The 15,174-nt window shown below is 40.1% G+C and overlaps 1 protein-coding gene across 2 annotated transcripts in view; it reads left to right on the top strand.

Annotated features, from left to right (window-relative positions):
• LOC111153998 (exostosin like glycosyltransferase 3) overlaps positions 1-14,542 on the top strand; it is an 82,287-nt gene extending 67,745 nt beyond the window's left edge. For both annotated transcript variants that reach the window (XM_022513353.1, XM_022513360.1), the window contains 4 exons: positions 378-505; positions 7,753-7,897; positions 9,803-9,931; positions 13,905-14,542. In XM_022513353.1, coding sequence (XP_022369061.1) covers positions 378-505; positions 7,753-7,897; positions 9,803-9,931; positions 13,905-14,114 — 612 coding nt within the window. In that variant the 3' untranslated portion in view covers positions 14,115-14,542. The remainder of the gene's footprint in view (positions 1-377; positions 506-7,752; positions 7,898-9,802; positions 9,932-13,904) is intronic.
• Positions 14,543-15,174: the final 632 nt, after the last annotated feature.

The raw sequence follows: 15,174 nt of genomic DNA on the forward strand, positions 1-15,174 counted from the left end.
AAATTCATGAGCAAGCCTGGGGATTTCAGAGCTGGGAATTATAATCTCAGTTCTACTCTGCCACCTTGTGTTCTCTTGGGAAAGTTATTTTTGATTTCCCTAGACTGTGTTTATCGCTTATGTAAAATAATCCTCAGCTTTAACTGTTTTCACAAGAAAATTAGTTAGCAAATGAATAAAGCTTACAATGTGAAATCCTTACACATTTGCTGAATTATAAGGCAGTTTCTATTCCTGAAAGGCATATGCTAGGGTTTACAAGCAGTAGGCAACCAGGCAAGATTATTTAGTAAATTTACCTTTGACCTAAAGGCAGTTTGGGTTTCGTATTCTGTAATGCAGCACTGACCATTAGTGTTTTTACTTCCTCCTTACAGGTGGTCCGTACTGAGAAGAACAGTTTGAACAATCGATTCTTGCCCTGGAATGAAATTGAGACAGAGGCCATCCTCTCTATTGATGATGATGCTCACCTCCGCCATGATGAAATCATGTTTGGGTTTCGGTGAGCAGCTGATTTTCAATCAGGAGACACTTGTTTGCAAGTGACAGAAAAGCAACTCAAACTTGGATTAGGCAGCAAAATGAATTTCTTGGCTGTCAGTAACAGAAATCCTCAGAGGTAGTAATGGCTGACTTAGGACATAGCTGGATTTTAGGTCATAGGTGATGTTGGAGAACTCCATTTCTCTTCATCTCGAGGTTCTGCTTTCCTCTTTGTTGCCTTTGATTTTGCAAAGGCTCTTCCTCTGAGGCCAGGGAGATGGCTTCTGTGATTGGCTAGACCAGGCTTATCTGCCTGGCCCTGGAGCTGCACGTACATCATCTTCCAACCACAAACCACATGGACTGAGTGGAGGCAAAGGGTAGTTTCCTGAAAGAAATGGGAGCTTTTTGTGTTTACAGGAATGGGGAATAGCTCCCAGTCAGGCAGAAGCAACATGTTGCTGTGTGTTAGGGCAATGCAACAGTGCCAGAGTCCTGGGGCTTAAAAGACATAGGGAAGGATGGGGTTAGATGTAAAGATCCAGAGGAAAAGAGGGGGAGGAGATGGTGGAGGTGGTTCTGATAATGACAGCGCCTGATATCGGTGAGCCCAGGCTGTGTGCCAGAGACTGGCTGAGCACTCTACGATTTATCTCATTAACCCCCCAAAACTTGGTGATACAAGTTGTATTCATCTCCATTTAAATTGGAGTCAGTTGAGATCCAGGAGAACCAAACCATGACTCTAGACAGTAAGTGGCAGAGCTGGAATTCAAGTGCAGGTTTGTCTGACTCCGGAACTTGTAGTACCCACTGACTTAACTATTTTGTTTTCTTGACTCTTAGTAGTTCTTACTGGGGCTTATGTATCCCAGTTGAGGGAGCATTACAGGTTAGAGAACGGAGTAGATCAGGACTGTTCAAAGTGTATCATGGACTAGAATGCAGGCCATGGACAGTTTATCATCTGTCCACAGTGAGGTAAGTACAAAAATTGAGGGTAAGCCTTAGAGACTTAATTTTAAAGCAGTTTGACATTTACTGTGACATCCAGGTTTGGGATCATTTCCTCACAATTTCGTTTTGGGTAACATTTATTAAATACAATTCATATGTCATACAATTCACTCATTTATGTCTCATTCAGTGGTTTTTAGTGTACTTACAGCGTTATGCAACTGTCACCTTGATCTTTTTAGAAGTCTTCATTACAATGGCCAAAAGAAATCCTGTGTACCGATAACTCATCACTTCCCACTTCCCTCCAACTGCTCTAAGCCCTAGGCAACCATTAATCTACCTGTGCCTCCATAAATTGCTTTTTGTGGACACTTTGACTGTTAACGGTACCATATAATGTGTGCTGATGTGTAACCTGTGCCTTTCACTTAACCTAGTGTTTAAAAGGTTCATTCATCTCATAGAACATGTTGATACTTATTTTGTATAGATACACACATTTTGCTGGTCGATTTATCTGTTGATGAATATTTGGGTTATTTCTACTTCTTGGTTATTGAATAATGCTGTTATGAAAATTCATGTGCGAGTGTTTGTGTTCATGTTTCTTTTCTCTCGGATATATACGTTGGGTGGGATCACTCTTTAACATTTTGAGGAACTACTGTATTGTTTTCCACAGAGGCTGCACCATTGTATTGCCATCATCAGTGTATAAGGGTTCCAATTTTTCCATGTCCTTGACAGTATTTGCTATTTTTTGTTTTTTGTTTATAGCCATCCTACTGTATGTGAAGTGGTATTTCAGTATAGTTTTGATTTGCATTTCTCTAATGACTAATGATGTGGAATAGCTTTTCATGTGCAATAACCATTTGTGTATCTTCTTTGAAGAAGTGTCTTTTCAGATCCTTTGCCCATTGTTATTTGGATTATTTGTCCTTTTATTATTGAGTTGTAAGAATTTCTTACCAATCATTGGAAATTTGTGGTTTAGCCTCCGGTATGGAACTGGAGAATTATTTCTGGTGGTACCACCCAATCTTTCATCACCTTGACTCATTTATTTGCGCATCCTTTGATCTAAAAGCTTTTTTTTCTCTCTCTCTCTCTTTTTAAAGATTTTATTTATTTATTTGACAGAGAGAGAGACAACAAGAGAGGGAACACAAGCAGGGGGAGCGTGAGAGGGAGAAGCAGTCTTCCCTCTGAGCAGAGAGCCTGATGTGGGGCTTCATCCCAGAACCCTGGGACCACCCAGTTGCCCCTAAAAGCTTTTTCTTTTCTTTCCAGTTTGCTTATTTCATCCGAATGGGAGTGGAACAGACCTAGGTTCAAAAGGGAAGAAGCAGGTATAACAAAAACTACCTCCTCAGGCAAAGGATAATAGGGGTTTGGCTAATTTCAACTTACATAGCAAAGAAAAAGGCAGATAGGTTCTTAATGGACAGGTAAAACAACGGGGATCCAAGAGAATTGAAAACGTATGCCCATACAGAAGCAGTACATGAATGTTCATAGTAGTATTATTTATAATAGTGAACAAGTATAAGCAACACAGAAGGGTAAAGATCATACGATTCTATTTATATGTCAGATCCACAGTGACAGTCGAAAGGTGGTTGCCAGGGTGCTAGAGGAAGGCAGGAATGCGGAGTTAAGTGTTTAATAGGCACAGAGTTTCAGGTTGAGAAGATGAAAAACTTCTGGAGATGGATGGAGGTGATGGTTGTACAGTGTGAATGTATTTAATGCCATTGAACTGTGCTCATAAACATGATTAAAATGGTAAATGTATGTTGCATGTATTTTGCCACACACACAAAAATTAGTTGTTAAAAAAAATAAAAGAAGTGTAAACAACCCAGACATCCATCAGCGAATGAATGGATTAAAAAAAAAAGTGATATATCCATACAGCGGAATACTATTTAGCAATAGAAAGGAGTGAAGTACTGATAGGAGCTACCATATGAATCTTGAAACCAGGCTAAGTGACAGAAGCCAGGTATGAAAGGCCACCTGCTCTCTGACTTAGTTTATGTGAAATGTCCACAGTAGGCCAGTCAGTGGAGTCAGATAGTAGATGAGTGGTTGCCACGGCTGGGGACAGAGGGAGATGGGGAACGACTGCTTATGGGTATGGGGTTTGTTTTTGGAGTGATGAAAACAATCTCAAATTAGATAGTGGTGATGGTTGCACAGCTTTGTGAATATACTAAAACCCAAAGTCAAACACTTTTACATGAGTAAATTTTATGGTATGTGATTTATATCTCAGTAAACTTTATTGGGAAAAAGAAAGAAAGAAAAGACTACACAAGCTTAAGAGAAGGTATGGGATTCTGGACTGTAAGGTAGGTTTCTCCTCCTGGGCCCCGGTGTCTCTTGTTTTGGAGCAGGACATTGATCTTTTTCTCTGTATTTCATGGCTCTGCTTTATGGGTTTTCTTTTCCAAAGGGAACTAACCAAAACCTTTTCCTTTGCCATGATTTGCCTCAGTATTTTGTTTTGGAGAGGAGGAAAAGGCTTATATACTATCATAATATAAGAAACAATGGGATTTGGAAAAGAAATTCTTGTTTCTTAAGTAGGAAGCAAAATATGACCTTACTTTTTTTTTAACACGTTTTTGGATTATTAGTTAATTTTACAGTTTATTTTCTTACGGCATTTCAAATTGATTCTTAATGAACCAAAAGGAAAAACATGGAAGTGTAACCAACAAGATTAAGAATGTGTCTTTGTATAATAAAGTCCATATTAGTTTAATATGGACTTTAAGGTACTAAATATACATTAAATGTAGTACTTTACCTTTATGTACCTTATTATTACATTTACATTAAATGTAAATATACTTTAATATACTATAATATCATAAATATTTACTGATCTTTATTCAAAACTGTTATGCCTAAGTTTCAAAGATCATAAAATCAGCTTTCATTTAAAAATTAACAGTAATGGGGCACATGGGTGGCTCAGTCAGTTAAGCATCCAACTCTTGATTTTGGCTTAGGTCATGATCTCAGGGTGGTGGGATAGAGACCTGCATCAGGCAGGCTCTGTGCTCAGCTGGGAGTCTGTTTGTCCCTCTCCTTCTGTTCCTCCCCATCTCCATTCCCATGCTCGCTCGCTCTCTCAAATTAATCTTTTAAAAAAATTAATTGCAAGGGGTACCTGGGTGGATCAGTCAGTCAGTTAAGCGTCTGCCTTCAGTTCAGGTTGTGATCCCGGAGTCCTGGGATCAAGCCCCACATCGGGCTTCCTGCTCACTGGGGAGTCTGCTGCTCCATCTGCCCCTCACCCTGCTTGTGCTTTCTCTCTCAACGAAATAAATAAAATCTTAAAAAAAAAAAATTAACAGTAGGGACACATGGGTGACTCATTCAGTTAAGCATCTGCCTTCGGCTCGGGTCATGATCCCAGGGTCCTGGGATCAAGTTCCGCATCAGGCTCCTTGCTTAGCGGGGAGCCTGCTTCTCTCTCTGCCTCTGCCTGCTTGTGTGCTCTCTCTCTCTCTCTTTCTCTGGCAAATAGATAAATAAAATCTTAAAAAGTTAACAGTAACATCTTCTGCTTCATTCAGGTAACTCATTAAAAATTATTTAGATCTTGCATACTTGCTTAAAAATATGTCTTTATTTAAAATATGTAGTGTTTTAACTGTTAACAGTTTTTGTTTTTATTGAACTGACTGTACTAATTTGGAAATGATGTGTGGTAAATGATGTGTCAAACTTCATACCACAAAAAGGTTGAATTGGTGCACTTATTTCCAAGATGATAGTATTTAAGTTTGAAATGTAAATAGAAGACTATTACTCATGATTCAAATTCTTCAGTGGAATTCTGTCTTGATTTCATTATTTCTAAAATTTTCCTTAGTTTTTTGAGTTTTCATTTATCTAGCGAATTTTTTATTTTGAAGTTTGAGCTATAAATTACCTTTGAAACTTTTTTCATGTTATAGTATGTTGCGGGGGGCCCTGGGTGGTGCAGTTGGTTGAGCGCTGGACTCTTGATTTCCCCTCCGGTCATGATCTCAGGGTCCTGGGATTGAGCCATAGGTTAGTTGTGAGCCAGGAGTCTGCTGGAGTTTTTCTCTCCCTGTCCCTCTGCCTCTCCCTGTACTCTCTCTCTAAAGCAAATAAATAAATCTTAACAAAAGTATATAGTGTCTTGGTAACTAGAACATTAACACATTTAAAGAACAATTCATTAAAGGTAAAGTATACCAAAGCCTGATCTATAATATAGCGCATACGTTAAAAATATTTGGTGCAGTGCAAGTTTGAGTATAATGTTAAGGAACTGATTATGTGCAACAATTTTATGTAAATTGGTAGCATTGTTTATTTTTTATATTTATTTTTTAAAGATTTATTTATTTTGAAACCCAGGCACGCGAGTGGGGGAGGAGCAGAGGGAGAGGAAGAGAGGCAAACTCCTGCTGAGTGTGAAGCTGGATTCATTTAGATCTCACAACCCTGGTGAGATGATGGCCTGAGCCAAAATCAAGAGTCAGATGCTTAACCATCTGAGCCACTCAGATGTCCCTAATTGTCAATCTTTTAAAATGCCTAACTTTCAAATATCCACTGAGACCATACTATCTAAAACTACTGATGTGTTGTCCCAGGAATTTAATGAAGCTGTTCCCTGTGTTTATCTTCTACAATTCCTTCCATATTGGTTTTCCCCCTTATTATTTAATAAATAATTAACACCCAGTTGACTGTATCATGGTTGACAGCCCTTAACAAATTAGATGGTATCTTTTGATATCATGTGTGTAGCCCAATAGATTCTGCTTTATTAAGAATTTATTACATTATATTTATTTAAATCAACCAAATCAGATGATTGAAATATTCAGTTTCTTATTCTGCTAGCCTAGTAGTACTAGTAAGAGCAATAGGCATTTGAAGACATCAGTAGTATTAGGAATATTGATGATAACATTTAGATATCTCAGTGGTATTTATTGGCAGTTCTTACATTCAAATATATAATGAAAACATCTTACAGCTTTTTAGGTTAGTAATTTGGAGTTGTTCTTAGGAAATAAATTAGGACTGAGGTGGGACTTGGGTAGGAGATGGCAGAAGGCCCATTTAGAAGACTGTTAAATTGTGATAGAAGTCATGGTTTCTCATCTATCCTACTAGATTAATTGCTTTCAAACCTAATAGGAGGGGAACTCTTTGGAATAAACGCTTTCGTTTTTTAGGAATTGAAGTTCCATGTAAGTGATGAGAGAGTTTCTCCAGCAGTTTATATTTTGTTTGGGAGTGAGGTGGAGTGGGGATGTAGTGGTTCATTGTTTATAGGACTCCTGAAGCCCTTCTACAGGGCTGTAGGGTTTTGTAGTGCATAAGTACTTTCAGCTTTCTGATTTTAGCCTGTGAAATTGGGGAACTAGTTTTATTTGTTCTACCTTATCAATAAATTTGGGGATAATATAAAAGTTTATCCTGGAAATATACTGAATTTTCAGTTTATTATTTTTTAAAGATTTTATTTATTTATTTGAGACAGAGTGCATGCATGCACGAGCTGGAGGAGGGGCAGAAGGAGAGGGACAAGCAGTCTTGCCTTTGAGCAGGAATCCCAAAATGGGTGGGGCTCGAACCCAGGACCCTGAGATCATGACCTGAGCCGAAGGCAGATGCTTAACTGACTGAGTCACCCAGGCACCCCTCAGTTTATTATTTCTTGCATTTATGAGTCTTTCAATTGTATGGTCCTATAGATCACTTCTTTTGATGATGTACATACCCCATTTTGGAGACTCTGAACTTCAGTTACCTCCTTCGCATGTTATTCCAGCTTGTTCTTTCTGTAAAGGGTGGAGAAGTCCTGGCTGCAGAAGTTAGAAGAGCAATAAGTGGGTGCTTATTAAAGAAGCTACATGTAGCACTGTTTGCTTGTTCTTATCCTGTTTAGCCTGTGATTAATTTTGTTTAAAATTTTTTTTTTAAAGATTTTGTTTATTCATTTGACGGACAGAGATCACAGGTAGGCAGAGAAGCAGGCAGAGAGAGAGGGGGAAGCAGGCTCCCTGCTGAGCAGAGAGCCCGATGTGGGGCTCAATCCCAGCACTCTGAGATCATGACCTGAGCCGAAGGCAGAGGCTTTAACCCAGTGAGCCACCCAGGCGCTCCCTGTTTAAAAATTTTTAAGAGGAAAAAATAATAGCCCAAAGGCCAGAGTCTGCAAGATAGAGCAATAATTTTAAATGTTTCTGATAATCTTAGAGCTTTGTACTGAGGTATGTGCATATACTTGTGTTTTCTGAGGGTGTGGAGAGAAGCACGGGATCGCATTGTGGGTTTCCCTGGCCGTTACCATGCATGGGACATTCCTCATCAGTCCTGGCTCTATAACTCCAACTACTCCTGTGAGCTGTCCATGGTGCTGACAGGTGCTGCCTTCTTTCATAAGGTAAGAAAAAGCTTGGTAAGATTGGTGTGAGGTTGGTTAAGAGTTGAGCCTTTGTGTGGTAATGAAATGCTGACCTAAAGTTAGGCCTTCTTATGTTTCTTATATGTCCCTTGCATGCTAGATGTAAGTTATTTCTGTTTTTAAAGACTGTGTTCAAGATGCTTAGAACAACTCCGGAATAAAAAGTCAGGGTGAGAAGGCTCCCTACACAATTGTATGTAGGCTATTAGGAAAATTAGTTTGTTCTTTCTGGGCATAAGCTCTCCTTCTGTAAAATTGAGAGCTTTGAGCTAAAATACTGTTGTTTTGCCATTGCCATCCTAGACATGGCCTGCCCAGCACAAGGCTGGTTCTCTTCTCACTCGGGTTAACCCACTACTATCTCAGGCTTTACCACGAGCCTCTGTTACAGTTATGCAAGTTTTGTTTATTCCTTAGAGCTTTCACCATGGCACACATCCCAATTTTTATTGAATATCTAAAATGCAAACCCCTCTAGTCATTACTTCTCTCCTGTATTGTTATTGCTAAGTTCTTTTTGCTCCTGACTTATCTTTCATCTGTACCTTTTCTGTCCTGTAAAGTAGCCGCTGGCCACACATGGCTATTGAGCACTTGAAATCCAGCTGGCCAGTATTGAGATGAGCTGTAAGTGTAAAGTGCACACCAGATTTTGATGTGTTAAAATGCAATTATTTTGGTTACACTGGGTTAAATAAAATGTACTCTAATCAATTTTATTGTTTCTCTTTTTAAGAATGTGGCCTCTAGGGGCGCCTGGGTGGCTCAGTGGGTTAAGCCGCTGCCTTCGGCTCAGGTCATGATCTCAGGGTCCTGGGATCGAGTCCCGCATCGGGCTCTCTGCTCAGCAGGGAGCCTGCTTCCCTCTCTCTCTCTCTCTCTCTCTCTCTCTCTCTCTCTCTGCCTGCCTCTCTGTCTACTTGTGATCTTTCTCTGTCAAATAAATAAATAAAATCTTAAAAAAAAAAAAAAAAGAATGTGGCCTCTAGGGATGCCTGGGTAGCTAAGTCAGTTAAGCATCTAACTTTGGCTCAGGTCATGATCTCAGGGTCCTGGGATCAAGCCCTGTGTCAGGCTCTGTGCTCTGTGGGAGGTCTGCTTATCCCTCTCCCTTGCTTGTGCTCTCTGTGTCTGTCTCACAAATGAATTAAGAAAATCTTTTTTTTAAATGTGGCCACTAGAGAAGTGACAGATGCAACTCACATATCTTAGATAGTGTTGCTCTATACCTTCTCTCCCAAGTATACTTCTGGGCTCCGAAGAATCCCTCTTCTGAGGTCAAGCTGCCTGCACACCCCACTTCACAGGTTGTCTCCTCTATCTCTTGACCTGATTAAAACCTGACTTTTCTCTGAGTACAGCGCTTCCCCTTTACCTTGTTCCTGTATTTCTTCCAGGGACAGTGATTGAGTATACTCATTTCACCAGGGGCAAGAGTTCAGAAGTGATCGATTCTAGAATCCTTAAGTGGAGGAACTGAGGGATTGGATGTCTTATGGCTCTATCGCCAGGTTTTCCCCTCACTTACCCCTTATTGCCATTGTCACACATAGGGTGCTGATCATCTAAACCACCGTCTGACCTACTTTGATGAATCTTCATATTGTTATAAAGTCACTGAGGAACCAAGGACTTCAAAAGGGGGGTGATAATGGCAGTTTGGATGGGATCATTCTTTATTACAGATATCTGCCTTGTAGGATGTTTAGCATCCCTGGCCCCAACTCCCTACATGGAGTGGTGATTCCATGACTGATCATCACACCCAACCTTCTCCCCATCCTACACTTCCCAACAGCCCCTGGATCCATGTATATTTTGGCTGAGAGCCAGAGAACTGTGGACTCTTAACAGATTATGTGATTCTTTTTCTAACCCTGACAGTATTATGCCTACCTGTATTCTTACGTGATGCCCCAGGCCATCCGAGATATGGTGGATGAATACATCAACTGTGAGGACATTGCCATGAACTTCCTTGTCTCCCACATCACTCGGAAACCCCCCATCAAGGTGAGGGTCCCAGTACTTAAGGGACTGGGGGTGCATGCTTACTTAATTCACTTACTTTGTGGTAGTGCAGTATGAAACTCACCGTACCTCAGAGTCCTCATCTGTAATTGTCTTTGGGTTAAATGAATTGTGAATAAAGGGACTCTTAACTACTAAGGTTAAATGGACAGAAGTCAGAGGGTTTGGAACTTGGATGGGAAAAATGTAACATCTTTAATTTTTGCTAATCTGTAACTGGGATTTAGCATTTTCATCGGTTAGGAAACACGTGACCATTCTAAGAGTATTTGCAGCAACTGTGATTGTCACCAATAGAACTCACAGGTATTTTCATATCACGTTACTTTTGTTGTTACATCTTGAAGTATTATTTATGTCCATCAAGACTTTAAAATTATTACGTTTTCCATAGACCCTTGGCACAAGAAATTTAAGGTTTCTGCGTTAATATATGTAAAGCTCTAAAAATAGTACCAGGCATATAAGTAATACTATGAAAGACAATTTATTCAAAAACAAAACCACAAGTACCCTCAGAATTCTAGAAATTTGAGTTATGTCTTCGTCTTCAAGTTAGTGAATATATTTGACCAGAATATAATAATTTCATATTCAATGCTCAGAAGGGCCAGTTACATCACCTTCTGTGTCATCATTGCAGGTGCAGACAAGTGAAAGCTCTTCTGGTAGGGATTAGCGTAGGCCTGGTAAGGACCTTGCAGCAGTTAATACTTGAGAATCTGTCAGTTCAAAGTAATAGTATCTATGACCATGGTCTATCAGTATTTATGTGATGGATTCATACCTGATATCCTCAGGATTAATAAGCTGAGTCAGATCTTAATGTCATTATTATTAAAAAGACATATTATTTAATTTTACAAAATAACAAGTTCACCTCCATGTATATCATTATACATGGAGGTAAATGTATACCTCCATATACATTGGAGTATGTATATAAGGAGTATGAATATAAGAAGAATAAAATACACTTTCATGTGTATCTATCGGTATTTCATTCTTTTTATATTTTGAAGGTAAATTATAGATTAAGTAATCATCAACCTATGCTAATGATATCTTTAGTGGTGGTAGAGTAGTAAACAGAGGACATTGGGTTCATTAAAAAAAGCATTAAAAGAGAGAAAAACAGTTGTGGGCCTTATGTATTCATTTATACCTAATCATACCTTTTCCCAAGTATAGCTCAGCATTAGAACTTAATTCCTGATTACCCCATAGTTTTTTTCTATTCCTGGGCTGTCTGCTAAAATCTCACAAAAGAAAAATAATTAGCAAAATAATATTCCAATTTTTAAAAAATGGAATAATTGTTATCATTATTTTAATAAAAGTGTAGTGTGTTTCTCAGGTGCAGTGATAGATATTGAAATAAATAAATATTAAATGAAAATATTTGTTTTCATTCTGTGTGATGTTAAATGAAAAGACACTTCCTTATAAACTTTAAGATAGGGAGATAGGGGTCTTAGAAAGAAATTAATGATCGGTGCAATGTTCTTTTCTTTCTTTATCCTTTCTTATGTGGCCAGGGACTAAACTTCATCCAAGATGTATGCTTCTATTTATACTTTGCTAGTAGATCAGAAGACATTATCCATGAAAATTTAAAGTATCTGAGTGATTAGGTGCCTAATAATAGCGTCAGTCACCTGAAGCACTCACAGACATGATGAAATTTTTGTCCTTATTAAAGCGTGTTTGTCTACCATATTATTAGGCCAGTGTTTCATTAGCCAAAACCATCTCTTCAGTGTAGAGAATGACACAGAAATAATTTGCACATGGTATACATGATCCTTACCAAGTGAAATCTTGAAAAATGAGTATTCTTTGAGAATTTTCTCAATCTTATGGGAATATAATAAGAGTTCAACTGAAGATTAGAATGACTTTTTAAAAATCAAAATCTCAGTAGGGGCCCCTGGGTGGCTCAGTTGGTGAAGCATCCAACTTCTTGATCTCAGCTCAGGTCTTGATCTCAGGGTCGTGAGTTCAAGCCCTGTGTTGGGCTCCATGCTGGGCGTGGAGTCTACTTGAAAAAAACTAAAATTTAAAAGACATTAAAATATTACAAATAGAGTAGATGTCTTATATCACCCTCCCTCCGTCCATTCCTCTCCTGTGAGGTCATGGGGTACGTGTACCTTCAATTATACTTGATAGTACCAAACTTTCTTGAAAATAGATGTACCAGTGTATATTCTTACCAGCATTGTATAATAGTTGCAGTTTCTCCACATCCTTACTAACATTCAGTACTGCCACACCTCCATTATTGCCTATCTGATGGGTATAAACGGTATCCTGCTATTTTCATTCATGTTTGCCTGGTTATCATGGAGGCTGAGTGTCTTCCCTGCAGGCCAGGGAGCTTGGCTGGCGGAATGACAGCCAGTCAAGGTCTTTTTTTTCTCTTGCAGGATCGGTTTTGCCTCTTTGTGAACTTTATCTAAATGGAATCCTACAATATCTCCTCTCCATGTCTCTCAATCATTCTTTCCTATTTTTTAAAGCTTTTAGTCAATATTTTCTATTCCGGGTAGTTATTTTAGTATACTTTTCCTCACTAATTTTCTTTTCACACCCATCCATTGTCTGATTTAATTCGGTATGCTTTTCATTCTTGTTCTCTTTGGTTCTTTTTCATATCTATTAGGATTTTTTTGAGAGTCCCGGCTTTCTTTCTCAGACCTTAAGTAGTCTTTCAAAATTTCAGGGCACGTATACATTTCTCATCACCATCTGAGCATCCTGGATACTGCAGGGTTTGGGGGTCTGATTCTGTTGTTGGTTTCTGCAGATTCTCCCTCATGTGGTTCATTACCTTTTTTGTGAATTTGTGAAATTGTATTCTTTAGGATTTCACTTATGGCATTTCTGGGAGGCCTGACTTTATACCTGAGAGGGTTTGCACTTGATTCTTCTGCGTACCCTGGGTCAAGACCTAGTTGCGACCTGTTTAAGCTAAATTAGCATCTTGGGGCTTTTCAGAACACACAGGTGACATAAATCCTAGCCCCAAGTGGGTGAGGGCCAGTGTGTGGCTTTCCATTCTCACAGGTGATAGTTCCTCTTCCACTTAGAGCAGAAGCTGGGAAGACAGCTTTCTGTGGAGCTGCCTCCAACCCATGCAGCCTTCCGTTGGGTCCGGGTATTCTGAAAAATCTCCAGTAGTTTTGTGGCTCTTGCCTCCCCAGCCTGTTTAAAACCAAAGCTCTGGCTAGTTCATTGAATTCAGGCCTTTTCATTATTTTGGCCTCTGATGATTTAATTTCTTTCCTTTTATTTCCATTCCTTTGATTACAGGTTTTCTTTCATTACTATCTCTAAAGAGTTCGTTTATATAGTTCGTCCTGCATTTTCAGGTATTCTCTGCTAAGGGAGTTTGAGGTTACTTGGTCTGCCACATTGCTGGAAGTGAAGCTGTAATACTATTCTTTATTCTGTTCTAACTGCTTGAAATTTCCTCAGCATCATCCTAACTACTGCTACGATCATATAACAACTTTCCCATGTCTTCAGATAGAGTTTTCCTAAATAGGTAGTATTTAATAATTACCTAACTGGTCCCCGTTTGATGGGTACTTTTCCAGTTTTTGCTACTAAAAATGTTGATGGAATGAACACCTTTATAGCTACGTCTTGCCGTGTGACCCAGATAAGTACTAGAGGTTGAGTTATTGAGACAAGTAATACTAAACCTTGTATGGCTTTTGATATCTACAGTTTAGGTCATTTGGAAAGAGCACTCTTTCAGCGATACAGCTACGTATGTGGCAAGAAGGAGCCAAGGCTCTGGCTCCTGACGCCCTCTGTGGGTGAACATGGCCACCTGCGGTCAGTGTCTTCCCTGGGAAAATGGAAGTGTCAGATTGGGTAGGCGGCAGGATTTCTGTCCGTCCTGGTCCCTCCGATTCTCACTGTGCTCTTTCTTCCCAATTGCCAGGTGACCTCTCGGTGGACCTTCCGATGCCCAGGATGCCCTCAGGCCCTGTCACACGACGATTCCCACTTCCATGAGCGGCACAAATGTATCAACTTCTTTGTCAAGGTGTATGGCTATATGCCCCTACTTTACACTCAGTTCAGGGTGGACTCTGTGCTCTTCAAGACCCGCCTGCCCCACGACAAGACCAAGTGCTTCAAGTTCATCTAGGGACACTGCAAGTGCTGGGAAGAGGATGAGCAGAGTGGGGGAGATGGCTTCTACGGTTCCTGACGTTGAAGGACCCCAGGGACATCCGCTGGGTGGGTGACCCAAACCCTCTACTGGGAAAGGAGGCGGGAAGAGTGGAAAGGAAGTAGCCTTCTTCCTCTTAAAGTCGGCCACACTGGGCCTGGAACCCTGGTCAGAGGACTCGGGGGTTCCCTACACAGGGCACTGACTGATAGCTTACACTGAGGACAATGGGGACTCCGGGGAGTCGCTCACGCAGTTCATAAGTCCAGGACAGCTGGTTTGTGGTTTTTAAATTCAGTAACAACTATTATTATTATTTAAAAGGAGAAAGTTTGAGATTTGCCATCCGAGGCTTATTTATATATAAGTGTGTATATACATGTATGTATATATGCACACACACTCTCTCACATACATATACATATATATAGAGAGAGATAGATAGATTTGTTGGGGGGGGAAGTTTGAGAGTTCTGCCTGTTTCACAAAGTGAGGGACCCACTAAGTTTTCTGATGTTCTGGACGTTAGTGGAGATGGATCCTGGCCTTATGGTATCTGGCTCATCCTTAAAGATCATCTCCGTATTCCCCAGAGCATCTGTGTGCAGAAACAAAAAAGGGCCAGGCTTGGCTCTCCTCGGGAGCTCTTGGACAAGATAAGCCCTCTTGGTTTGTTCTTTCCTCCATCTGTGCCAACTGGTAATCTGGAGCTTAAGTCCTCCTGTTGCTTGAGTACGTTGGGAGGACCTGCACATTTGGGAACAGCAAGGCTTCCCTGTGCTGGGTTCAGTGCTATTTGAGGATTCATTGCTAGGTTGAGCTGTCCCAGCTCCCATTCTCTCCTGTCTGAAACAGAAGAATGAGGAAGGAGTGAGACCTGAAGATGGTGCTCCCAGATGACTCTTCTCGTTAGGCCCTCCTTTTGAAACGCACATTGTGCTTTGGCTTCAGGCTTTCCTGAAAGTTCTCTCTTGTTAAGAGAACAGAGAATTGGCAGGCCGCACCTCCAGCTGTGATCTGAAGTGGTCTGCAGGTT

The sequence above is a fragment of the Enhydra lutris genome, unplaced genomic scaffold, assembly GCF_002288905.1.
Source record: "Enhydra lutris kenyoni isolate GAN:26980312 unplaced genomic scaffold, ASM228890v2 scaffoldscaffold3, whole genome shotgun sequence".
In the NCBI taxonomy this organism is placed as follows: domain Eukaryota; kingdom Metazoa; phylum Chordata; class Mammalia; order Carnivora; family Mustelidae; genus Enhydra; species Enhydra lutris.